The 27,919-nt window shown below is 41.2% G+C and overlaps 1 protein-coding gene across 3 annotated transcripts in view; it reads right to left on the bottom strand.

The window, feature by feature from the left end:
* Positions 1-27,919, bottom strand: part of MDGA2 (MAM domain containing glycosylphosphatidylinositol anchor 2) — a 939,656-nt gene that overhangs the window by 577,939 nt on the left and 333,798 nt on the right. For all 3 annotated transcript variants that reach the window (XM_077267305.1, XM_077267304.1, XM_077267303.1), the window contains exon 2: positions 20,315-20,454. Coding sequence is in view for 2 of the 3 variants with exons in the window: in XM_077267304.1 (XP_077123419.1) it covers positions 20,315-20,454 (140 nt within the window). In the remaining variant the exon portion in view is untranslated. The remainder of the gene's footprint in view (positions 1-20,314; positions 20,455-27,919) is intronic.

Genomic DNA, 27,919 nt, shown 5'->3' on the forward strand with positions numbered 1-27,919 from the left:
TTGACCTTTTATAGTAGCACCTTATTTATATGCACTGCAGCACTTTATCTATATAGATCCCAGCATTATTTATTGCCTCACAGGATTCTAACCTTGCTATGATACATTTTTCTTTCTCTCTCTGGATGGTGCTGTATTGTGTGTTGGTGGGCCTCCATTGTTTTGAAGGCAATATTTAAAAAAAAAAAAATATTTAATTTTTAAGCACCTTTTTTGGCACTTTATTAATTCATATTTTGATTGCACTATTTCTTCTTCATCAATTTTCTAGCACATTTCCAATTTACATATATCACCGTTACACACATTATTTATTTTATTTATTTATTTTGTGCATTCACAGCAAGTGTTGGTTATTGCTATTTTCATTTTGGTGCTACACAATTGGATATATTATATATATTTTAGCTATTTATTGGCATAACTTATATGTATTTTGGCACTTTGGCTTTTCTACTGAATATTTTTGGTCCATTTGATTTTTATATTGTAAATACTCATCAAACGTGCTCCACTATTTTCAGCTGTCTATTAATATTTGATTACTTGTCATGAATTCTAAATAAATATCATTTTAAATATATTTTAGTATTTGGTCTTTATTGCACAACATTTTTGTAGGATTATATTTAAATGTGTGATGAGCACTAGGGTTGAGCGACTTTTATTTTTATAGGATCGGGTCGGGTTTCACGAAACCCGACTTTCTCAAAAGTCGGGTCGAGTGAAATCGGCCGATCCTATAAAAAAGTCGGGGTCGGCCGAAACGCGAAACCCAATGCAGTGCAATGGGATACTATGGTTCCCAGGGTCTGAAGGAGAGGAAACTCTCCTTCAGGCCCTGAGATCCATATTTAAGTGTAAAATAAAGAATTAAAATAAAAAATATTGATATACTCACCCTCTGATGCGCCCTGGTAGTAATTGGCATCTTCCGTTCCTAAGAATGGTGCTTGAAAGACCTTTCGATGATGTCACGGCTTGTGATTGGTGGCGGCGGCCCACGTGACCGCTGAGCGACCAATCACAACAAGCCGTGACGTAATTCTCAGGTCCTAAATTCCTCATTCTAGGAATTTAGGCCATGAGAATTACGTCACTGCTTGTGATTAGTCGCTGAGCGGTCACGTGGGCCGCCGCGACCAATCACAAGCCGTGACGTCATCGAAAGGTCCTTCACGCGCTCATTCTTAAGAAGAAAGGCTGCCGGAAAGAAGCCGAGGGTGAGTATATTCCTATTAGGTATATACTCACCCTCGGAAACACCCTGCTTCTTTCTGGCAGCCTTCCTTCTTAAGAATCAGCGTGTGAAGGACCTTTCGATGACGTCACGGCTTGTGATTGGTCGCGGCGGCCCACGTGACCGCTCAGCGACCAATCACAAGCCGTGACGTAATTCTCATACACAGAGCCCCTAATTGCTAGAAGAGCAGAACCCCCCTCAAGTGACCCCATTTTGGAAATTATACCCCTTTGGGAATTTATCTACAGGTGTAGTGCTGATTTTGACTCCATGGGTATTTTCCAGAAACAATATAATATAACCAGAAAAAAGAATGGTCCTCAGAGCAATTAAAAATTAATAAATAATTATTTTATTATAAGTATTGTACAGATAAAGAAGCTACAAAATGAATACACAAAATGCAAATAGTGACACCTTAGTGCCACGTCCAATATGGTTGGATTGTAAATGCAGGAGAGACCGTATTAAATTTATCCCAGTATTACTATATAGAAAAACCACAAGTTGGCTCACATCATGACTTAATGTCACAGTAACATAGGCTACAAGATAAGAACGGCAAAAATAAGGCTGAATACAAAGGCTCAACCATCTGTGAATGCAATAAAGAGTACTTGTAATAAATTCAAATATAAAGCTGATCTGTATATTCAGAAAAGTCCAAAGAGCCACAACCAGTTAACGAGAAACCTATAGTAGCCAAATTGCTAAAGAACGCTGCCTTGACAGGCAGGACAAATACATGTAAGTAGATTGTGGAAAGGGGATAGCATAATCAAATTGTAACTGCACAACCAACCATGGAATGGGACGTGGAAGAGAGACCCCGATGCGCATTTCGCTAAAGTGCTTCTTCGGGGGGAGGGGGTCAGAAACAAGCAGCAATGAATGTTGCCGAGTGAAAAGTGCAAACTGCCGTTGTAGTGACCAGTATGCTGTAGTGACCAGTGCGTTGCAGTCACCGGTACATTAAGCCCAGCCAGTGCTTCTGGAGACATGCGCCCATAAGGTAGGTGGGCTCTCAATGCTTCAGAAATGCCAAAAATGTAGACGCAATATGTGGTTTAGGTACACTGTGGGGCTCGAAAGGGACATGGCATTTAGATTTGGGAAAGCAGAATTAGCTGAATTTCTTTTGGAAGGTTATGGAGCCATTTCGCTTTTCGAGAACCTATGTACTACCAGTAACATGGAAGCTGCCTATATTTCCGTTAATAGATAACAGATCTGAGTGGGGACTTGGTTCTTTTGTGGATGGCATTGAAGCCTTTGTTGGGAATATTTTTCATAAAGTTTGGAATCACAGTTATCCGGCACTCTACGCTGAGCATTTACTTTGGGGTTTCCATCTAAATCTCTGAATGAAGTATTTCAGATGAAACACCGAGGGATTCATTCACTATAATGAGGCAGCAGAGTTACTGTGGACTCCGTATGGCCTCTGTTCAGCGGTGTCCTTCTTTTCAGAAGTGTATAAAACTGTGGCCAATAACACTTTTATGCAATCCTCAAAAGATGAACACCACCAGATCACAGGTCAGATGGCGTCCACAGCACCTCCATCTGCCATATTTTCAAAGCTATAATTTTTCCATTTTTTAGCCCACATAGTCATGTGATGGCTTGTTCTTTGTGGGACGAGTTGATGTTTTTATTGGTACCATTCTCGGGCACATGACATTTTTTGATAGCTTTCTATTCTGATGTTTGGGAGGCAGAATGAACAAAAAACAGTAATTCAGGATTTTTTTTGGGGAGAGGGCTTATGCCGTTACGTGTGTGGTAAAATTGGTAAGGCAGTTTTATTCTTCGAGTCAGTACGATTACAGCAATACCTGATTTATATATTTTTTATGTTTTGGCGCGTTTATACAATAAAAACTATTTTATAGCAAAAAAATTTATTTTTGCATCCCTTTATTCTGAAAGCTATAACTTTTTTATTTTTCCGCTGATGGAGCTGTATGGCGGCTTGTGTTTTGCAGAACAAGATGAAGTGTGCCGGGCAATTGCAATTACATAATAATCCATCATTGCTTAAATAGGCCCAGGGCACAGGGACGGAATATTACGTCAGATATCAGAAAGGGGTTAAAAGATCTAATTTCCTGCTATTTTCATCTTTGTCTGGTGATCAACTAAAGCTCCATCCACTATCATTTGCTCTACTGCACAAACAGCAGTGGCAGGAAGCTCTTGTTGCAGTCAGTTGTCTTATAGCCACACACATGCAGTGAGAAGATGGAGGAGATAGGGTCATGGTTGAGTTACTGAGACACAGAGAGTAGATTTCTATAATTTTCAGTTTTAATTGCAAAAGCCTGAAGTTTTGTCTACAGTATTGTATATTAAACATTGTAAAATGTGTAATATCTACTATGTGCTCCCCAGTGCCTAATTAAGACTGTAGTAGGTCACGCCCACTCTACGCCAGTCTTGCCAAAGTACAAGGTGACCAGTTCTTTAAGAATTAGGTGCATCTTGTCAGTGTGATGTATCTTCCTGTGCCACGTAGAAATGCTTTTCCAATTAGCGACTTGATTACCATTTCTGCAGTCCAAAAAGATGGCCACGCCCTGTCCATCTGTGACTTCTCCTCATCCCCACCCATTTTGGCGGAGCTGCTTTAAACTGCCAAAAATTGTAAAATGATTGCGACACTCCACATTGCACAAAAACATTGTGACTTATCAAAGCTTTTTCAACAGTTTTCTGGAGTAAAAGCTTTGGTGAATCGGACTCTATGGGCCACGCCGGTCCTGATGAATTGGCAAGCCAGACACTCCTGATTCATGAAGATACTGGAGTGAGAATTCTGGCATCCAGAATGCCACAGCTTGTCCTACATTAGAAGAACTGTGGCGTCATGCCCCTGCTGTGCTCCCGTCACACCCCAGCTGAGCCCATTTTGGCAGAGCTGGTAGAAGCAAGCATGCAAACCCCAAAAGTTGCAACATTTTGGAGCACCTCTGAGTTGCTCCTAACCCCAAAAGTTTCAACATTTTGGAGCATCTCTGAGTTGCTCCTAACTTTTGCAATTTTTCAAAGCTTTTATACTGGCAAGAAAGCTTTGATGAATCGGCCCCTATATGTTTACTTGTTAAAGCTTAATTCAAAAATTCCCCAAAAATGTGGAAAAATATGGAAACACTCTAACGCATTTTTATATTTATTATTTTGACTATGTTTTTAAATCAATAATCAATTGTATTTTCAATTGTACAAAAGAAAAATCTAATCTTAAGAATGGGACAATATGTACTGAAAAAAAGTTATATTTTCCACTTTACTGACTGGGATAATGCCAGAAAGTGGTTTGAATTTATAGTCTTTGGAATAAAAACCCATCTGTGGTTGAGAGGTGTTTAATCAAACTTGGTAGCAAGGAGAGAAAGAAGGTTTTGAATTGGATCCAAATGTACATTCAGGTTCATATGGCCGCTAACAGCCTACTCAGATTTGATTTTCTATACGGAAGAAAGTACCTACTTTATCTTTACCATTATTATGGCCATCAGTGGCACATATAGATTTACTGATTAAAGTTTGAATATAAAATAATTTAGTATTTCCTGTAATTTTCTAAAAATGTATAATTATTATCTTATTTCATTTTCATATTTTCAGTTACCAAATATCCATCTAGCATAAAAAAATAAAATTATACACAAAGTGAAGGAGGAGGAGGGAGATGCAGCTGCAGTAATTGTTTGTACGCACTGAGTTTTTTGATGATTTTTTTTTTAAGCAGGTCGACTTCAAAAAACACCAGAAAAATCACTAAAAATTTTCCTGTTCATTTCCATTGTAAAAACATTTTACCGTTCAGTTTTTTTTTAGTGTTTAGGGTATATGCATACTGAGTCTTTTTGATGACTTTTTGGAGCGGAAACTCCAAGCTTTTGAGGAGGATTTGAAGAGTGGCTAAGTGCATAAGTCGTCCTTTTCAGGTACATTCCGGTATGGAAACCGCCTAAAAATTATATTAAAAAACATTCAAAAGAATGAATATATGCACTTCTATGTAAAAAAACAATTTTTGTGCATATGTTCAGGCTTTTCAGCATTTTGAGTTTGTAAAAACGCCAAGTGGTTAAAAAAAAATATGTCCATTCTTCTTACGTTTTCCTCTCTGAAGACACTTTGCACTTACAATGAAAGACAAGCTAAAAAGATGCCCGGATGTTTTTTAGAGTCAATGATTGTGATTAAAAGCAAAAAAAAAAAAAAAACACGAGCGGTTTCTTCGTTATTCAAAGGAGTGAAAAAATGAACAGAAAATGACACACAAAAAAAAGACTGAAAAAAAACATGGGAAAACTATCCAAAAAAACTGGCTGAAAAAAATATTTGAAAAAAATTCAGGAAATGACCACAAATATGACACAAGAGACACTTCAGGAAAACTCCAGAGTTACCTGAAGTGTCTTCTGCTTGAGTTTTAAAGTTGCTGTGTGTACATAGTGTAATAAAGCAGGACGTAAGAATGGCAGAAATGTGTCACCGAGGTGGTTGGCCTTGGTAATGTAAGTCCCGGGAGAAAGTGCACCAGTAACAATTGGTTACAGAGATGGTTTTATTTTTGACAGGATTTTGGGTCCAGGAATAAGGAGTGACCAAAAGAGCCTGGATGGGAAAGGTAGCTCCCTTACTCCAGTCCAGGTTTTTCCGGTCTAGTAACAGGCAGCTGGTTTAGCTCAGCAAGGGTGACCGTTCATGGCGTACAGTCTATGCTAGAGACTGAGAAGTGCCTGTAATACCAAATTGGTGAGACCATTTTGTTTTACTTGTCATTACCCAAAGAAAAGACTGGTTTGGTTTTCATTTGTGTTGAAGAAAGGTTGTTTTCAGTTTGAAGCTGTAAAGATTATGAAGGACAAAAAATATTATTTTGCTTTGATATACATACCCTGTGCCTGTGCATATCCATGTGGCTCCCAGAGATCTGTAACTCCCACAATAGCCAGTTTCTGCTCCAAAAACTCAGCAAAAAGACTCAGTGTGTACATACCTTAAGGTTATGTGCACACAACATCTTTTTCAACCTTAAAATAAGTGCCTCAAAAAATGAACCTAATGAACAGCAATGTTAAAACGACACTGTGAAGCACATATTGTTCTGGGGGCATGAGGAAAAAGTATTTACAAAAATGAACAAAGGAAAGGTAGAGAGTCAAGACCCAAAACCTATCAATGACATCACCTGATTGATGGAACTAAAGAGATCAGGGAAGAAAAGAGAGAGAATTCAGAGAACTGAAAAGAAATTGGAATGGAATAACTAATGCAGATATATAATGTAAGTATGTATGTATGTGTGTGTATATACTGCATCTGCTTGGGAGCTTTATTCATGGAACAGTAAGGTATTTTAACTAATAAAGTTACTTTATTTATATCTTGAAATACTGTATATTGGAGCAATAAATATTGTTAAGACAGAAGAGTCCTTTAAGGAAAAGCTGAAAATGCAAGAAAAATGGTTGAGCAGTTATCTCCACTTTTTTTCTAATACGAAAACAAAACTTGATTAGTAGATAAATCTTTTCTGAGACTCCCAGAAGGTCATTCTGCTCCCTTGCTTTATCACTTCCCTGTGTGTATGGTATGACAACTTTCTGCAGCAGGAGCCTCCCCCCACTGCTCTATCTGCAGTATATTGTTAAGCCACACCCTTCAGAATTCCACAGTTAAAAATCTAAGGGATAAAGTTTCCAAGTTGGGTCATGGAATGTTCCCTGGCAAATAATTGGAATAGAGAAAGAACAGGCTCTCTACCGCCACCTATCTGAAATCATATTTCTGTGTTCCATAATGGCAAACATGACTCCCATCCTCAAAGCCCGACACAGTACAAAAATGGGCAATCCAAAAAATGGACAACACCTTCAAACACAAGTGTAACTCACCAAGCATATACTGTGTCACTTAGATGCGGGTTAAAGACTTTATCCCTTTAACAGTCATTTTTGTAGGTGTTTAAGATATGGCTTGGTTGATTTTATATGTTTTATCTCTTTTATTTTCATTGTGTTTTTAGCACATTTTTGTATAGGTTTTTTCTTTTTTAAAACATTTTAATTTTTTACATTACCTTTGCACCTTTTTTTTGTCTATTTTTGTGTGTTTTGCACCTTTTTTTCACCCAATTCATTATTCTATCTGCACCTTTTTCAAAGTCTGTTTTATATGTGCTTGCCTGTTTTTTTTCTTGTTTTCCACTTTTGTTTTTTAATGAGTCATCAATTGAGACTTTGTAAGTCGCAAAATTTGGCACAGATTCATTGCAGTCCGTGAACGTCCTTCCAGTGTATGTTCGAGTACGCCAAAAGTTTGGCACAATTTTTTGGTACAAAAAGTTGCAAAAGAAAATACAGTTCAAGACAGAAAACTAAAATCACATTTTGGACTTTGCAACAAATTCATGAACCACGTGTGTCATTTTGATAAATTTGGCACAAAAAAATGGAAATGATACTACTAGACAAAAAAGGCAAGCAACTTAATGGGGTTGTCCAGGCTTGCTCTACAAGTCTGCAGCCATTCTATCTCACTGCAGACTTGTGAATCCTTACAGCACACACAGTGCGCACTGTCAGGATTCTCTGGTGTAACAAGATGGATCAGTGGTTAACACTGTTGCTTTGCAGAGCTGGGGTTCTGGTTTTAAATCCCAGTGAGAACAACATCTGCAAGAAGTCTGTATGTTTTCCCCTTTTTTTGTGTGGGTTTTCGCCAGGTCCACCAGTTTCCTCTCACACTCCAAAGACTATTGAGATGACGGATTTAGATTGTGAGCCCCAATGGGGACAGTGATGATGTCTATAAAGTGCTGCGAAATGTGATTGTGCTATATAAGCAAAGCATAATAAAAAAGTATGCAATTTGCATACTTCTGGCCACATTCTGACTAGACGTGTACAATGAGGAAGCACACATCTAGTCGGCATGTGACCGCATGTATGCATATCACGTACTTCTGGTCACGTGACTGCCAGCACAAGAGAATCCTGACAGCGCACTGTGGGTACTGTAAGGATCCACAAGTCTGCAGTCACATATAGTGACTGCAGACTTGTAGCCTATGACCAGAAAATCTCTTTGAAAAAACACAAATGATGAATCAGGACCAATTTATTTTTGAGAGTTTGAATTTGGTGTCTTTTTAGATTCATGGTAATTTTTTACAGTGCTCCTCCCCCGGGGCATCCATAGAAAATCATTCAGAGGGGAAAGAATTAGTCTGGGTCTGATCAGAGGTCACCACATGACTACATGATTGATAGCAGTGCTGGTGGGTGCGTCCATTCTAAGTATCTGGTCATGAACTGGTTAATTTGATTTTGATGTGCCTAGTGTCCTCAGCCCTGTTATTTTCCATTTAACTCACAAAGAAGAATTTACCTTTTAGAATCAGCTGTAGGAACGCTGACTTCTTCATCGATCTCCGGTCTTTACAGTTTAAAGGTCACTTTTCATATCTGATTGTCCTGGACCTTTCTCTTAAATGCGGCCACGGCTTTCATAGATTTGTTTCAGAATCGGTACCCACCATGTGATACCATAATTCTGGGTCAGGCCATTCAGACCCAGGAGAAGAGAAAAGAGGAATTTATAGAAAGCTTTATGCCCTTTTCACATGATATCTGCAAAGCATTTTACTTCTCACACTGAAAGGGAACCTGCAGTCTGACTCACGCCGCCCAAACCATAAGATGGCGCTATTGCAGCCAGGTAAAACCTACTTACAAGATCTGTCAGCTACTATAGCCAGAGAGGAGACCAGTCCTTCACAAACCCGTGGCCGGCTCTTCCCAGCGCCGTTCCAGAGATTGACAGGTTTCTCCTTCATGTGTACATAGATATCTCTCATAAGCTCTAAGAGGAGCGCAGGGAAGAGCCGGCCAGCTATAGTCCCCAGCTGGATCTTTGAAGTATAGTTTATCTAAAATGCTATTTGAAAGTCACTTTTATACACATTGCAAAATTAAAGTTGTTGTCCAGGATTCATTTTTTTAAAATCTTTTTTGCTTAACCCATTTCTGACATACGGTGAATAATTACATCATATGTTGGGTCCCCATCTTTGATTCAAGTTTTTCCAGCAGATAATAGCTGTGTTACACAGCCGTCATGTGTCTGCCTCTAAGGCCAGGTTTACACTACTGCATTTTTGGTCCAATGTTATTCAGTGGTGCAGTGGAGATGAGTGATATTTTTTTTTCACGGACCGAATTTGCTTGTGAAAAAAACCATAGTAGTTTCTTTACTAAATCAGAGGAGACTCGTCCAGTCAAGTCTATGGGTGCACAAAAAAAATCGGATGCCATACGGAGACACAGTCTAGCCTCCATTTTTAATGGAAACATGGCAATTCTGTAACATAGGAAACTGTAAATGATTAATTACTGCTGCTGAGTAAAAAAACGGATTGTACATGGATGACAAGTGAGAAAAATATCCCCTGAGTTTGATGGATGATTATATGCATGCTCATGTGAATCCACTTCGTACTAAAGAGTGGAAGAGCGGAGTTGAGTTCTACCCTTTGCTGTTAACTACTTAAATGACCCTGCCAATCCATGACAGCGGCATCTACAGAGTGCGCCTTGGTGAAGGGGCACTGTTCCACATGGCCATTGGCTCCCTACAGCACGGTGGCAGGGTGCTGGTGGGTTGCCACGTTAAGCTGAGGGGAGGTCTGCTGGAGAGCCCTATGCTTCCCATGATGGCGCTCCTGTGAAGACCTGCTTTGCCTGACATTTTCATAGAAGACCATGATTTTACTATATACAGTATATATATAAATATATATATATATATATATATATATATATATATATATATATATATATATATATAGTTTTCCAGCAGGTGATCTTCCTTAGCTACATTAAGGTATTGGTATATATGATGAAGCTCATCCACCCCCTATTCAAATCAATAGGACGCAGATGTGCAGTACCTGACCGCGGCCACTATTCCGTTAACTGAGCTGTGCAGCTCCATAACAGTTCCAGCTACCGTCAACACCGGGAGCAGCTGATTGGTAGAGGTGCAGGGTTTCACACCCCCAAGCATCAGACATTGATGACCGATTTTAAGGATAGGCCAATTATGTTAAAGTGGTGGATGACCTCTTTAAAGGGACCTGTCGCCAGTTTTTTTTCTGATGTAACCTACAGCCACCCCCTTGCATGTGAGAGCATTCTATAATGCTGTACATATGAGTACAATGCGCTGTTCGAGGCATAAAAAAGCACTTTTTATTATTCTCACCTATGGGGTGGTCCAGTCCAAGGGGCGCTGCAGATCTTGGTCTGCTGCCTCCTCTTTTCTTGCGATGCAGTCCTCCTTCTGCGCTTCGTGTGGACAACACATTTTACATCATCCACACAGTGTCACCTTCACCCTTCTTTGCAGGCATACTTCTCTCGGCCCTAACTAGGACAGGGTAAAGTAGTGTTCTGTGGATGCGCCGGGAAAGGTCAAAAGGGCGCCAGCGGAGGAACATTACAGTACTTTACTTTGTCCTCGGCAGGGCAGAGAGAAGTGTGCCTGTGCAGAAGCGCGAAGGTGAACAATGTGTGGGTGATGTAGGATACGCCATTCACACAAAGCACAGAAGGTGAACGGCATCGCAAGAAGAGAGGAGATACTAGACCAAGACCAGCTACGCCCATCGGACCGGACCACCCAACAGGTCAGTACAATAAAAGCCTTGACTTGCAGACTGGATTGGGGACATATATACAGCATATTAGAACGCAGTCACATGGGGCTGAAAGGTGGTGGCCGTCGGTTATATCAGAAGTAGCTGGTGACAGGTTCTGTTTAAACAGACATATAATCTCTTATAGGGGCTTTCAGCATGTACTCCGAGGGTTAGGCAGAAGATATGGTCGTCTTAAATTCCATTTTGATGGAAAACGAAATAACTTTTACATGTCTATGTCATTTCTTTTTCGACAGCGTTGTCAGATGCAATCTATGGGTGTGGGTATGCAGAGGGGAATAGAAACTTTTAAGTAAAAGCAGCTGAAATAAATCAATACCTCCTAGCAACAGAGAAGTGGAGATAACATGGCAAAAGACTAAACACTAAAAACCTCTTTTCTGTAGGACAAAAATACAACAAACCATTAAAATGATGTCTTTATGAAGCTTGACTTAGCTGGAATTAATGCGAACAGGCAGAGGTGGGCCAACAATGCGTCTGGTGTATTGCCCTTAGGGGAACCTATAGAGTTTCCGAGCAGGGCAGCTCTCTGGCCTTACCGTGGAGTCTCCGTCACCTTCCAGTCCCTCTTGGTCTCTTCTCTGAATCAAAGCTGTCAGATGGGTCAAGCTCTTTGCTATTGTCAGAAAGCTGATTGCTTCATCACTATCAAAGATGACTGCTCTTGGGGAAAGAGCAATGAACCAAATAACTTAATTGGCAAAAAGTCAACAAGCATATTGAAGAAGCTTCAGTCAAATTCACGTAGTGCCAAGCTTCTATATAGAGGATTATGGTGAGTTTTTTGGAGCGGTGGGAAGTACAGTAAAAGGTCTGGGGTCAAGGAAGACTTCAATCTTATGGATTTTATAATGGAGAAGGGGAGGATTCACAATGAATGAAAACAAAAATAGAAACTTTTGGGACAGATAAGAACTTTTTGAAAGGAGACTTGTTCACATCCTAACTGACTTTGGAAATTCACAATGATTGTATTCCACCGATGACCTCAACTTTTAGCAGGCATTTTATGTGTTGCCGAGTTGCATTGTTACACCATGATTTACCAAAATCACTGCAAAAATGGCAAGTAAAAAAGCTTCACAGCGCAATGTGTGAATGCAGCTTACAGTTGGCCATACACATTATACCAATGTTTTCCAAACTCCAATCCTCATGGCCCCCAACCCATGAGGATTTCTGGATTTTCTTATTATTGCACAGATGGTGGCATTTTATCAAGGCATCAGAAATTGCCATAGGTTTTCTCACCTGTGCAATTCTAAGAAAATCTTGAAAACATGATCTGTAGGGGGCTGCAAGGACTGGAGATTGGCAATCACCGCATTCGTTGAATCTTCACCAAAACCAACAATTTCAGATGGACTCGCCAAAAGTCTAATGTTTATAGTGGGTTATTGTTATTTAACATTGTCTACGTTTCTCTGCCTACACACTGTACACTTAATAATGGCTATGCGTTTACTCCCATGGAACAACGCTGAAAAACCTGCTGAGTGCAGATAGACAGAGCTATGTAAACATTAAAGAAGCTGCAGTACTTGCATGGATGCCCTAGAGTGGACCCTTAGCTGATTGGAGGAGTTGCTGAGAGTTGATCCCCCACCGATCTTTTATTTATGTCCTATTATAAGGACAGGCCATTAATACTGTTACATTGGACCCATTTAATCAGTCATATAACCTCCTTGTCCAGCTTTATGACTCACCATTATTCTATTGAAGCCTTTCTATGACTCTATATGATTTCATTTCTACCATGTGGTGCCTCCATATCTCTATAAGAAAATAATTGGGTAAAACATCTGGATTATTTTGGTATATTATGAAATTTTCCCTTTTGGGGCCACTTTCTGTAGATTTTGGAAAATTATCCAATTTCAGAACCACAGTGAGCTTCTGTACAGGCTCCGTGCACATGGCTTTGTGATGTTCAGGAATTCTTGGGTGGTCACTATTGTTCCAACAAACTTTGCATAAATCAATAGAACAAAAACTTTGTAATATATCTTACCAGGGGAAATAATTCTTTCTCTGCTCAAGAGCCACTTAGTTTCCTCCCCCTTGACCCACGCCCCTCTTAATAACAGCTGCCTAATAATGTATAAAGAGCAGAGTGAGACAAAAGAGGGTATAGACACACAGAGACTCGTGCTACTGCTCTCTAGTAAGTGTTTTTCACTTCAGAGTTGGATTCACAGCTACACCGCTCAGCACTTATTTTTAAAGTCCTCCTTGTTGCTGCTACTTTTGACCATGGGATAGACAGAATCAGGAATCACTCACGTTTGTGTGTATCATGATATATCAATAAATAAATGTTCCATTCTGTGTTGTACGATACCAGAAAGTTGGATCATTATCATAGATTAGCTTGATTTGTAAACTCCAAATTCTGTGGCTTGCAACTCAAGTGGTAAGAGGGAATGTGGTGGGTATGTTCCAGGGATCGGGTAACAGTATTATTGGATTACATTGGCCATAATGGAGGCCTAGGTTTTCTATAGAACTTAAAAGCTGATAAAACAAAACTAAATGGCATCTCGACAACAAAGAACATGAATAACCCCGAGCCATTACAAGTCTTGGGTCAATTTTAATTTTTGGGTGGAGGCAATTTATTACTAAACTACAGTACATGAAGCCTGAAGCAAGGTCACCCCAGACCCCATAGAAGTAGAACACACAGCGTTGAATACAGCATATGCCAGGAAAACTTTGCTGTGAATGTCTTTATAAAGGGAGTGATTAACTAGTAGTCGGTCTGGGAGTCACGATAAGGTGTGAACTCTGCTACTACAGCACAGCTCGAATTATTAGTGCGGCACGCAGGAATTTTCCTTTGTATTCTGCATACTACAGATAAACATTTTCATATTCAGCAAATATTTTCGCAGATCTCCGAAAAAATTGTAATTGCTTTTTTGTAGTTGTTTTACTGTCTACTGATACAAAAAAAGGCTGCATGAGCATTACTACCGAGAAATAGAGGAAGGTTAGATAAGAATTAGCAATAAATGTGATTAACAATTCCAAAGGCACCTTCTGTACGGGGCCCTTGTGGTATACAAAGTTTTGGAAGAAGTTCTTTTTTTTTTTAGCCAAAATTGGTTAAGACTGCAGGAAGCACAAACTGAACCCTAAAAGCCTCAGAGCTAAATGAAGGGGCTTTCCGACAAATACAAATTATTTTTAGAAGGACTCAGACTGGTGTGAAGTAATAAAATAAATAATATGTACCCTGACTGGTAAGTCACAGCTCCCATTCTGATGCTTAATTGGCTCCCATCGGTCTCTGCTTCCTGGCTGCCTCTTGACACACCCTAAGTGTCAGGAAATCCCCTCCCAGCCAATCACTGGCTGAGGCGGGTGAGCACTGCTTCCAGTACTTCTCATGATGGGCACAAGTATCTGATGCTAGTCACGTTGGCACCCTTGTCACAGAGGCATGAGAATTCAAGGCCCTAGGTGACAAAATTGTTTGGTTAATTTGCAGATTGTAATTAATTGATTTGAAGGTGTTGCCCACTACCCTGACAATCTCGTCTTTAATCTCTTCTTAATATGATATTCCCCATTGTAAAATTAAAATAACAGATTCCCGCCTCCCCCACCGGTGCCTTTCTAGAAATGTTGGGACCAGGTCTCCGAGTGGTTGAGTGACATTGCTATTCTGCATGAGCCTTGCAACTAATCACCGGTAACTGATGGACTGCTTTGTTCACATTGCCTTCAAACAAACCTCAGACGTCCAAAGGAAGCGTGAGAACAGCAGCCCGTTAGTGTCCGTTCAGGACTGGAAGACCTAATGTGGCATAACAATGTCACTCGAGCCCTGGGAGACTTGTTGCCGACATTGCTGGAACGGCATCGGTACAGGAAGTGAGTATTTCTTATTTTTATTTCATACTGAGGAATATAGTATCTAACAAGGTGATGTTCAAGTAATTGATAACGCCTTTAATATTAAATTTAAAGGGAATGGCCACTACTCAGACAACAAAATTCTTATGTGTCCCCCAGCTAAATAATAACAACTATACTTAACTCTGGTGCCAGCGCCATTCCAGTGGTGTCGGCACTGACTTTCTAGGGGGCTGTTCGACATTGTCATATCACACAATCATTGCGGCCAATAAGTGCTATCTTCAGTCTCCTCTCCTCGGACATATGGAGGAAGTGAAAGAACAGCAGCTCCCACTTCCTCTGGATGTTCTGATTTGTCCAAAGGAGGCAGCTTGGCAGCATAGAATCAAGTGACATAACGGTATCACACGATCCCCCAGAGAGCGCGTGCCAACACCACTGAAACTGGGCCGGCATCGGTAGTGAATATAGGGGTTATTATTTTACTGGTTCGCACATGATAAAGGGACTGTCTGTCTGTCTGGCTCAGTTCATTATCTGAGCTAGCTCCTTTCATGGAGAGTCATTATACACAGGAATGAAGGAGGAAACTCTTAGACCATATCAGAATGAACATTAATGTGGCAATCTTGGGGATGCAAGAAAGGAACCTAATAACTTTTCATGCCTTCGACAATCCCCTTAAAATAAATAAACATATTTTTGCGTAGTTTTTATTAAACTTATCATGAATAAAACAACCAACAGGATTTCAATTCCTTGACAGATTTGCTGTGTAGACTTAGACACAATTAGCAGAGTCATCTCATTATCATTGAAAGCTCAGCATGTAGCTTCCTAAAACCTACTGCACTCTAGAAAGGGATATTTACTTTTTTTTTTGGAAATTATAATAATTTAAGACATTTGTCAAGTCACCCCCAGCTGCCATAAAGTACACGCAGCCTGTTGAAAGGCACTGAAATGATAAAATGTTCTCTTTCATAAATACATAAGTACTGTATATGAACCTCAACGTACACTGTGATAGTCTTCACTCAAACTGCTACATCCTGGTATAATTTCCACCTCTCTAAATAAATCCTTCTATTAAGTTTTGTAGACAAAGTGGTTTAAGTGCATTATAATTCTCCATTCTCTTTGATCTACTACATTAGCGCAAAAAATGAAGCAAAACCACGTTGCTCCTCACTCTGAGCTACAGGCCGGTGATTGCTCATTAATCTACCAAGATTTCGTCTCCTACCAGTTTTACAAAGAATTTCGGCAAATGGAAGGTTCTGTCACGACGCGACTCGTCAGCCTTTTTCATGTTAGACGTCAGCGACGCCGCGTTGTCACATAGCCTTAAATAAAGGATCTTATCTCCAAATAAGCAGATTAATGTGCAGAAATGGAGGCAGCGGCATTTCCTGTCATTTGCAAACTCTGTAAGATGTTTGCTGCTTAACATTCACAGCACATAGAGCCCGAGAGAAAGGCAAAGAGCCAGTGACGGGCCAACATTGGCAAACGCTAAAGATATTTATTTTCTAGAGTACATGACACATTAAAGAACTGCGGGCATAATTACCAAATGCAATAATATACTCAAGCTTCTAAAAGTAAAATTAGCAACCTAATACAAGGGCCAGAAAGCAACCAGTGACATTTGGAAAAAAAAAAAGTAGAGCAAGATGGGTTATTCCCCTAATGGAGCTGGGTTATGCCAACCAACGTGGAAGCTCTTCCCTCTCCACATCCTTTCCAGTTGCTTAGTAAAGAAGAGTCCAACTCTGAATCCGATCAGCCACTGGCACAAGGAATAGGACCAAGCATGGCTCCATCCTCTGTCCCGAAGGACCAAATTGCAGCCATATTGTCTGCTGCTGTGGGACTTACATCCAGGATAACATCACATGCATTAGGGTTAGTGCAGTAACATCATACATACAACTGTGCCCACACAGGGCGCCAGTGCAAATGCACCAGCCATGGTACCCAACATCACACACTTGTCTCCTCCATGGTCTTGCATCCATTTCTGCTCTTTTAGAAGGAACTTGAAGAGAACTTGTCATCAGGATCAGTCATGTTAAAGTACAGGTATGGGCATGAAGGCGCTGTTCTAAATCTAGGCTCAATAACATGCTGAGATCTGCACATGCAGCGCCACTGGCACCAGTTTACTGTAGACTACCGGAAGGTCAATGTGTGCATGTGCCAACATCAATGCCATATATAGAAGCCCACAACCAGATAAATCTGGGCAAGTGTCGCCCGTGGCTAAGATGGTGTCAGTACAAAATTTTAAACATTATGAAGATATGAACACCAGAGGCAGCTGAGGGGCAGAGGCAGAGCCGAAGACCATACCACAGTCCTGCCCCGATGCATGAACAGTTTACTGCACCCAAACTTCTAATGATCATTAATGAATAACCAGACACTGAAGGTACCTATTAAATCAGTAGAATGATCTAGGTGCAGAGAGCCTGATTTCAGGGATGTGTCATTTATTAGGCTGTGTGCTGTAGTTCAATACAATCAGGGTTTTATCAACAGGAGATTATCACTAGAGGACTACGTCTCACTAGCAAGCCAGTCCAGCTAATTTCTGTAACTCCGCCCACCCCACGGATTGGCAGCAATGTAGAATGTACACAGGGAGCCCCAATCATAGTCGTGGGCGGGGTTAGTCATTCTATCAAAACTGCACCAAGCAGTCCAGCGAGTGACACATTGCTGGAATCAAGCTCTTTGCCCCATTGCCTCTCAGATTACATAGTAAAAATCAGCTGACTGATTCTCTTTAATGAAGCCATAGAATCTAGATAGCTTTTTATTTGTCAGATATTTCTCCATACAATATTGCAATCTGTACAGAATGTGATCTGATCTTCAGCACCAAAAACAGATCAACAATAGCAGCAGGGTAGGAAAAAAAAATAAAAATACTAAAACATAACCTTTAATAATGCCCTAAAAAAGGGCTAATAGCCACAATGCATAAATAAACTATTAAACAATAACTAAAGTGCAAGTGCTCAAAACCAACCGTGCTCAAGATAAAAGCTGGTATGATCTCACCAAAGCAGAACTTCCTCTACTTCCTCTATTCCAATTAGGTAGACATGATTTCTCATAGGAGTAAAGGATCCATTTTCCCCTTTGGGTCAAAACTTGGGGAATGGACAAAAAAACAAAAGAACAAGGGGGGAGCATATCTGATTATTGCCACTCTGTGTCATGGTCCTGCATTGCTGCCATCCAGTTTTTTATCTTGAGCATGGTTGGTTTTGAGCACTTGCACTTTAGCTATTGTTTAATAGTCTATTTATGCATTGTGGCTATTAGCCCGTTTTTTAGGGTATTATTAAAGGTTATGTTTATGGTTGTCTTCTTTGAGACCAAAATGATCTGGCATTTTGAAACTGATCCTTATTTCCCAGTTAGGCCACCATCATAAATGTTGGATGGTTGTCCGGTTTTGGCAGAATTTGTAGGTTTGGCCAACATTCACCTAATGTGGTGGCCACCGTTAAATAAAGTTCCCTAATCAGCAGCAATGACAAGGGATTTTCCCACAAAGTACATTAATCACTTATATAAAGAATAATATTAGGGTCATAAGTATTGAGATCCTCCTGAGTCCAGAACACTCGCGAGAGTCGCGAACAGTTATCATAGTTGTGGTGGTCAACCCTATGTGCTGTGACTCCAAAAGTATCTAAAAGAGTAATGGAGACATACGAGCAATCTCATATTGTTTGCAAAACTCGCATGTGGTAGTAGTAGAGTAGGGTAGGTCTTCCATAATTACTCAATGTCACTCCATTTTTGAGGAGTATATATAGAGCAAAAGTATGAAGGTCTGGAGTCATACAATTCCTGTTCATCATCACTTCAACAGTGCCGTTCTATGCAGTCTCCTTTTTTGGAGAGGTGGTTAGTAGGAATGGATAGACTTGTGATCTCCATACCTCTGCCCTCCTTACAATTGGTTTAATGATTAAACAGAATGGTGAGACTCAGAACCTGTATATTACTACTCTAAGCAGACTCCTTACAATTGGAGTGATGGAGAGCAGGAATGATGAGAGTTAAGACCACTCCTTTAGCTTTATGCAGACTTCCAACTTTTGGATTTATGGTGAGAAAGAAAGGTGAGGTCATTCCCATACTTATGCGTTATGCAGACTCCTCAATGTAGATGTGATGATGTGTAGGAATGGTGAAACTCTGGACCTCAATACTGCTGCTCTCTGCAGACTCCATACAGGTGGAATGAGGAGACTTGGGCCCTCTATATTTTAGCCTTATGAAAACTCCAAACTTTTGGTTTGATGGTGAGGGAAAATGGTGAGACCATACTTCTGCGCTATGCAGACTCCTTACTGTTGGTGATGGTTAGAAGGAATGGTGAATCACTGGACATTCATACCATTATACTTATGCAAATTCCCCACTGTTGGAGTGATGGTGAGGTGGAAAGGTGAGAATCAGAACTTCCATAATTATTCGACAGCACCTCAACAGTGACGAATGTACATAAAACAGAAGTATGCAGGTCATATCATTCCTACTTACCATCACTCCACCAGTGCTATTCTATGCATACTCCTTACTTTTGGAGTGATGGTGAAGAGGGATGATATGACTCAGCACCTCCATACTTCTCCCCTATGGAGACTTGTCACTGTTGGAGTGATGGTAGTGAAGAATAGTGAGACCTTCATAGTTCTGCCCTATGCAGACTCCTTACTTTTGAACTAATCATGAAGAGGGATGGTATGACTCAGGACCACCATGCTACTACTCTATGGAAAGTGCTCACTGTAGGAGTCATAGTGATGAGGAATGGTGAGACCTGAGACTTTCATAGTCCCGTCCTATGCAGATTCTTTATTTTTGTAGTGATGGTGAAGAGGGATAGTATGACTCAGGACCCCCATAATTCTACTCTATGGAGACTCCTCACTGTTGGAGTGTTCGTGATGAGGAATGATGAGACTTGTGACCTCCTTAGTGCCAACCTATGCAGGTTGCTTACTTTTACTTAGTTACATAATTTGAAAAAAGACTTAGGTCCATCAAGTTCAACTTTTCTCCACTAATTATACAGTTTGTCACTAAATTGTCTATAACCCACAATGTTATATGTGTAGAGGAAATCATGATGAGGAATGGTGAGACTTGTGACCTCTCTGCTTATGCTCTGCACAGACTCCTTACTTTTGGAGTCAGGGCGAAGAGAGATGGTAGAACTCAAGTTATCAGTTGAGATCCCAGTGATGGAGATTCCACTCATCTTATATTAAGTTAATGAATTGGAAAGCTCCCAAAAGAGGTCCATAAGCAATGGATGGCACTTAAGCTAACCTGTGGCCACGTTGGATATGTACACCAGCAAAAATTGTAATAAAAGATCTAAGGTCGAATCATGTGATGTTTTAGAAGATTTTAGTATTTTTCTTACTCACCTGTGGCCTCGGGTGTCCAGTCACTAGACATGTCAACTCTAATGTTTCTCCTTCCCGTATTGTGTACACCCGTTCTGAATATCTCTCTTCTTCTATATTACACGCCAACCCCGAGTGAATAATCCGAACAGTCGGTGGTGCTGTCAATGAAGCAGAAACAATTTACGATCACTACGACTGATATTTACTATCCAGAAATAATATAAGATAACTTTTCATGTCTACATTATTATTCTAATGCAGAAGTTTTGCTTTTTTCCTTTCCTCTGTGCTTCACATAGCCCAAGATAAATATATATTGTACTGTGCAAAAGTATTATGCAAGTGTAGAAAAAATGATAGAAAGTAAGAATGTTTTCAAAAATAGAGATGTTGTTTATTTTTAGCAATTAACAAAATATAAAGTGAAATGAACAAAGGATATATCAAATCTCATGAATATTTGGTGATGACCCACTTTGCCTTCATCACTCCTTCTCGATCACCTGTCACTTGCAGTTTTGAAGGAACTCAGCAGGAGATTTTTCCAAACATCTTGGAGATCTAACCAGAAATCTTCTTTAGATGTCGCTGGTGCAGCTCCTTCTGTCTCTTCATGTAATCCCAGACTCGATTATTTTAAGATCAGGTCTCTGTGGGAGCCATATCATCATTTCAAGGGCTTCTTGTTCTTCTTTACTCTGAAGATGGTTCTTAATGACATTAATGACAACTGAAGTAATGTTAAGGCCTCCAGAAAGCCATGATCTAAACATCTAGCATTTGTTGAAGAAACAGAAGGATTTGCACATGCGACATTTACAGAAGAATAGTGTTAGCTCTTCAAGATGTTTGGAAGAACCTCCTGCCAAGTTCCTTCAGAAATTGTGGCAAGTATATGTGTACTTACAAGATTTGATGAAGACAAAGGGTGGTCCATATATTGATTTAATTTTGATTTACTCTTTTTGTTAATTGATAAAATATTAAGACTACTATGTCTGAAACCATTCTAACTAAAGGTAGATCGATAAGTATACGAATGCAGAAAGTCAAATAAAGGGGGTAGGCATGTAATAGGGTAACCAGGTGTTGTACCGGCGGCTGTGAATACAACGGGAGCTCCAACGGGAAGTGTCGCAACAGGAAAAAAGTCAACAAGATTTTATTAGATTTTTTTTCCTGCAGGGAGAAGAATTCTTATAATTCCATTTCATTGTATATTTTAATTACATTTTTCACATTAATTTACTGCAGATCATTTTTTTTTCACAAATGTGAAAAGCCACATAGAAAATAAATATTAACTGAGGAATAAAAAATAAAAGCTCAATTCTAATAAATGCCCAAACATACTTCGTTCCATCAGACTGTGGATCAGCCCCCCCCCCCCCCCCCCCCCGCCTGTCCTGTATTTCCCACCTGGCACTGTAACATTTTCCGTTACTTTTATTAAGTAGCCAGGAGTTGATTCTATGCGTTACTGTTACATTTTCTTGGCCGGCTTTATTAAGCATCATCATGTGTCAGACCTGCGAGCTAAGTGAGCCTTGAATATGCGCTGTGTATCCTGAATTGACCCAGAATGTTTAAGCTACGAGCAAATACAAGAATACATTTTGTGAAGCAACGAGCCAAAATAACAAACACGATGTTTTAGAAGAAAGGTTTTGCCTTTGAAAAGTGTCAGCTATTTCATCCATTTAATAAGAAAGTCTTAAATTGAACTAGTTCCTGGGATAGTCCTCTATAAGGAGTCTTCTCAAGTTTACAAGTTATCCCCTATCCATGAGATAGGGGATAACTTTCCATAACTTTCCGATAGCTGAGTATCCGACTATTGAGGCCCCCACCTATCCTGAGAACTGGGGCTCTTAAGAGCCCTGTGTGCATGGAGTGGTGGTTCATCATGTGCAGTACTGCTTCATTCATTCCTATGGGAGTGCCAAAGACCAGCCAAGTACAGTGTTCAGCAATCTCCAACTGACCCATAACAAGCTGAGTGTGCTATAAGGTTGCGGCCAGACAAGTCTTGGATGAGAGATATGTGTTACAGAGGTAGCTAGCCTTGGTGATGAAGGACCCAGAGAAGCAGGCTCCAGCACAGATAATGCTGATAGAATTTTTTTAATTGGCCTGGATTTTGGGTCTAGGTTTTAGGAACAACCAGAAGAGCTGGGTGGAACTGGCTGTTCATATACCTATAGTTCCAGGCCTTTGGGAGGCAAATTTAAAGCAGGTCAGTTGCCTCATTCAGAGTCTGTGAGGGAAGGTGGAAAGACCTGTGATCCTGCGCAGATGTGTGTGGTGACCTTTATAAATGGGTGAGCCTTTACATATGTGAGACTGTTTATTTTATCCAATGGGTAACGTTTCTGCTTGTGGAGACTGACATGTCAAGCCTGGAATGCTAAGGTGAGAAGACTTTAAAGTCTTGCAATGCTCCTCCAGGAAATAAGGAATTGTCTCTTCAGAGAGAAAGAGGACTAGAACTCTTGTGCCACCTATTGGAAGTTGCAATTCTAAAAGTCAATATTGACCCTCTAATGAGCCTTGTCACATGTCTTAAGATAAAAGCCAAAACCACAATCTCAATTTGCACTGATGAGGGGCAGTACCCTGAAACACAGTGTCTGCAAATTGAGATTTTGGCTTGTATCTTAAGTAATGTAGCAAAGGTCCTTAGAGGTTCGATATTGACTTTTAGGGTCGCTGCTTCCAATAGGTTTAAACTAGAGTTCTAGTCCTCTTCCTCTCTGAAGAGACAATTTGCATATTTCCCAGAGGAGAATTGCAAAGCTTTAAAGTCTCCATACCTTGGCATGTCAGGCTTGACATGTCAGTCTCAGCAAAGAGGAACGTTACCCCTTGGATCTCAGTCAGACTCCTCTCACCCAGCCAAACCAGATCTCACACTTTGCACTGATCAGGGTCAGTACCATAATACACAGTGTCACCAAACTGAGATTTTGGTTTTGGCTTTTATCCTAAGTTATATGACAAGGCTCATTAGAGGGTCAATATTGACTTTTAGGATTGATACGTCCAATAGGTGGCGCTAGTCCCCTTCCTCTCTGAAGAGACAATTTGTTTATTTTATGTAATACCATTTTGCCAGAGGACGACTGTGTATTTTTGCTTTAGGTGAAGATTTATTGACTGTAATAAACACACCTCTTTTGCACCAAACAACTTCATGCCTGTGCCTACCTCCAACCACTTAGAGAGACAGTGAGCCTCTTACGCCGCAAAGGGGATGAAGTAGATGAACCTGAGCTGTCATACCAAACACAACCTATTAACAAGGGTGGCGCTGTTCCTGTAAAACAACTCATTTGTATGTTTCAAAAAGTCTTTGAAAAATTGCAAAATAAATGGCAAACATTTCTGAAAGGCATTGTTCTCTCGTTAAGGCTTCTTCTTGTTCATAAATATAGATATTGCTCTTAGATAAATTATTAAACCCAATGCCAAAGAATAGCTTTAAAGTTGAGAAGCAGATGAACTGTGGAAAGACAGATTTTATTAGGCGCATTTCATCCGCACAATGATTGATTAGCGAGGGGAAGAATTGATGGTAAACATCTCATAAGGAATCTGTGGAATTTCAGCTATTCAATCTTTCCACCAGTCCGGGTTATGAGCAGGTTCTGGAATAAATCGTTTAGTTGGGTTTCCGCTTTATTGCTGTCTTAAAGGGAACCTATCACCCCGTTTTTTTCGGTATGAGATAAAAATACTGTTAAATAGGGCCTGAGCTGTGCATTACAATAGTGTAGTTTGTGGACCCCGATTCCCCACCTATGCTGCCGAAATACGTTACCAAAGTAGTCATTTTCGCCTGTCAATCAGGCTGGTCAGGTCGGATGGGCGTGGCTTCTTCCCCCAGATATTGCGTAGTTTTCCGTTGGTGGCGTAGTGGTGTGCGCATGTCCAACGTCCCCAATCCTGCACGGGGGGGTGAAAATAGCAGCGATGTCCGTTATTCCATTGGTGGTCGGTGGGCGCGGCCATCTTCCTTTGGCCGCGCGTGCGCAGAAGCGGCGCTCTGCTGGCCGCGGCTTCAGGAAAATGGCCGCCGCGATCTCCATCTGCGCACGCGCGGCATCCCGCGGCCATTTTCCTGAAGCCGCGGCCAGCAGAGCGCCGCTTCTGCGCACGCGCGGCCAAAGGAAGATGGCCGCGCCCACCGACCACCAATGGAATAACGGACATCGCTGCTATTTTCACCCCCCCCGTGCAGGATTGGGGACCTTGGACATGCGCACACCACTACGCCACCAACGGAAAACTACGCAATATCTGGGGGAAGAAGCCACGCCCATCCGACCTGACCAGCCTGATTGACAGGCGAAAATGACTACTTTGGTAACGTATTTCGGCAGCATAGGTGGGGAATCGGGGTCCACAAACTACACTATTGTAATGCACAGCTCAGGCCCTATTTAACAGTATTTTTATCTCATACCGAAAAAAACGGGGTGATAGGTTCCCTTTAATTGCATTTGAAATTCACTAGATCTTGATGTTCTGGTAAGATTGGATAAACCATCTGTGCAGAACACTGCACCAAGAACATCAAACCTATCAATATGCTCAATACTGGTGGCCAACACTTTGAGCATTGGGAAAAATTGTATGTTTTGCAGCATTGGGTCCTTAAAAGGTCACTCCTAAAAAATCAAGTCATTCCGTATCTTCAAGATGGGATCTCCAGCCTTCCTGATATTTGAAAGGCTTTGTAGCCCCGTTCTGAATGAAGCAGAGGTGCGCCCCATTCCGCTCCATTCATCATCTATCAGACTGCCGAGTAGCTTGTCTCTTAGGGCTCATTTCCACTTGTGAGAAAAAAAAACGGTCCGATTTACAGACCAAAAAAACAGGAGGTAAATCATGCGAGTGTCATGCGATCTTTTTTATCGCAACATCCGTATGACATCCGTATGACATTTGTATTGGTGCGAGTGCTGTGTGATTTTTTTTTTTTCTCGCCCCCATTGACTTGCATTGGTGAGTCTCGTCCGAGAACCGCAGCAATACGCAGCATGCTGCGATTTTTTTCTCAGTCTGATTTCGGCTGAGAAAAAAATCGCAAATGAAAAGACACCTATTGAATAACATTGGTCCGAGTGCAATCTGATTTTTTATCGGATTGCACTCGTCCGTTTTCCTCGCAAGTGGAAATGAGCCCTTATAGAGAAGATATGAGGACCACACCCACTTGGCTGAAAAAAAAATATTTACATACAAAGAAGAGGGGACCACATCTCAGGAATGGAGAAGCGTGGGAACAAAAGAAATGTAACGCCACAATTAAGAGAACAGCGGCATTTTCATCATGTAAAATTTGACATATTTATGGACTTTCTTTAAAGGGAATGTGTCAGAAACATTAACAGTCCCAAACCATTAAAATGACTGTGTAGCCCTTTAAAAGATAAAAGGTCATAAAGGGATCGACTGGCTTATCTTTTAAAGGGCTACACAATGATATGAATGGTTTGGGTGGAGGTAAACATTTCTAACAGGTTTCCTTTACTGTACCCATACACCATTTATAAGAGGCTGCTTTAATACTTGACTTCATCTATACACATGCATGCTCAGTTTGGCTGAGTGTGCATGTGTATTTTTATATGGGGTGAATGGAGGAAGAAGAAACTTCCAGCAGCAGTTTCTTTCCCATGGAGATAAAACGATTGGTCGTCATTAATATTCAACATGTCCGACGCTGCTTTTCCCTGACATAATCTGTCAGTAGGTGTCCAAACACATCAGATCACATCACATGAGAAATCATAAGGTTCCCGTGATACATGTCTAACGTGCAGAGGTCTTTTAGTTCTATGCTACCAGGAAGACTCGGCCTACACTTCCCGCGTTAGTTTAGGCTGGTTGTATTTAAACATATAAAAAGTTCATTCGAATAAATAAATAGTCGATGGCAAGAGGGAAATAAATAGAAGGATTTGTGGTGGTTACAGGACTGCGATAAATTAGCAGAAATTCGATGGAGAGCGGCGTTCCAGATTTCACCATATTTATTTATTGGAGTCGAGCGGCTCTGGAGAGCTGGTGAGCAAACATTGCAGCTGATGCGCAGACAACAGATGTGTTTATACACCGATAAAAGCAAGCAATTGTAAACAGGGGGCGAGAAGAAAGGGAGATGCAAATGCTAGATCACACTTTGTTTTACCGCGTTGACTGAAATTACAAAAATCTGTAAATGACCTTGACAAAGCCGACTTTCATCTTAGAGAATATCATTTTACGCCGTTATGCAAGGAACGTGCGGTATACACCATAAATCATGAGATAGCAGCTTACTGTGTATTCTTGGGAACTCTTATCCCCTGGATAGAGAAGCCATCCAGTAAGATGAGCCTGCAGGAGAATTACTGAAAAAATCTGAAGGGCGTATACACGTTTGTAATATTTATATTGTTCCAGTGCATCTAAAATAAGAATGATGCAACTCCTCATCATAACTGTTGATTAAAACGAAAGCAACCGTTCTGTGTATGCAGCACCAATAGAGACCTATGAGTATCCATTGTTATAGACAAGGAAGGATGGAAGGAAGGGTGGAAGAGAGGGAGGGAGAGTGTCAGGGAGGAAGGAAGCAAGGGAGAGTGAGAGGCGGAGGCAGGAAGGAGGTAGGGAGGGAGCAAGGGAGGGAGAGAGGCATGGAGAGAGGGGGAAGCAACAGAGAGAGGCACGGAGGGAGGAAGAGAGGTGGGATAGGGAGAGAGGTAGGGAGAGTGGGAGGGAGCAATGGACAGCGAGAGGCAGGAAAGGAAGGAGGTAGGGAGGGAGCAAGGGAGGGAGAGAGGCATGGAGAGAGGGGGAAGCAACAGAGAGAGGCACGGAGGAAGAGAGGTGGGATAGGGAGAGAGGCAGGGAGAGTGGGAGGGAGCAATGGACAGCGAGAGGCAGGAAGGGAAGGAGACAGGGAGTGAGCAACAGAGAGGGAGGGAGCAAAAGAGAGGGAGGGAGCAACAGAGAGGGAGGGAGGGAGCAACAAAGAGAGGCACGGAGGGAGGGAGGCAAGGAGAGAGGCAGAGAGAGCAAGGGAGAGAGGGAGGAGGGAGCAAGGAAGGGAGAGTGGCAGGGAGCGAGGGAACAAATGGAGCCAGAGGGGCATTTAGGGATGGAGCAAGGGAGAAAGAGAGGCAGGGAGGGAGAGAGACAGGCATGGAGGGAGGGAACAAGGAAGAGAGGGGCAAGGAGTAAGGGAGGAAGGGAGAAAGAGAGGTATGAAGGAAGGGAACAAGGGAGAGAGGGGTAAGGAGTAAGGGAGGGAGCGAAGGAGAGAGAGGCAGGGAAGAAAGGAAAGAGAGAATGATGCAGCAAGGGAACAAGAGAGGGGAGGGACATAGTGACAGGGAGGTAGAGAGAGGCAGGGAACAAGGGAGGCAGGGATGGAAGGAATGAGGGAGGGATTGCCTGTTTGTTAGGCAATTGCCCCATGTGTTGCAGCTGTCTAACAGCCATGAGACATGCAGCCACGGGGACTCAAACATATTTTTCGAGCACACTGTAGTCACTTGGTTAGCACACGAGCATGCTCAGATAACTCCTTATTCAACCACGTTCACTCATCACTAATGGCAATGTATCTCA

The sequence above is a fragment of the Ranitomeya variabilis genome, chromosome 1 (assembly GCF_051348905.1).
Source record: "Ranitomeya variabilis isolate aRanVar5 chromosome 1, aRanVar5.hap1, whole genome shotgun sequence".
Lineage (NCBI taxonomy): Eukaryota > Metazoa > Chordata > Amphibia > Anura > Dendrobatidae > Ranitomeya > Ranitomeya variabilis.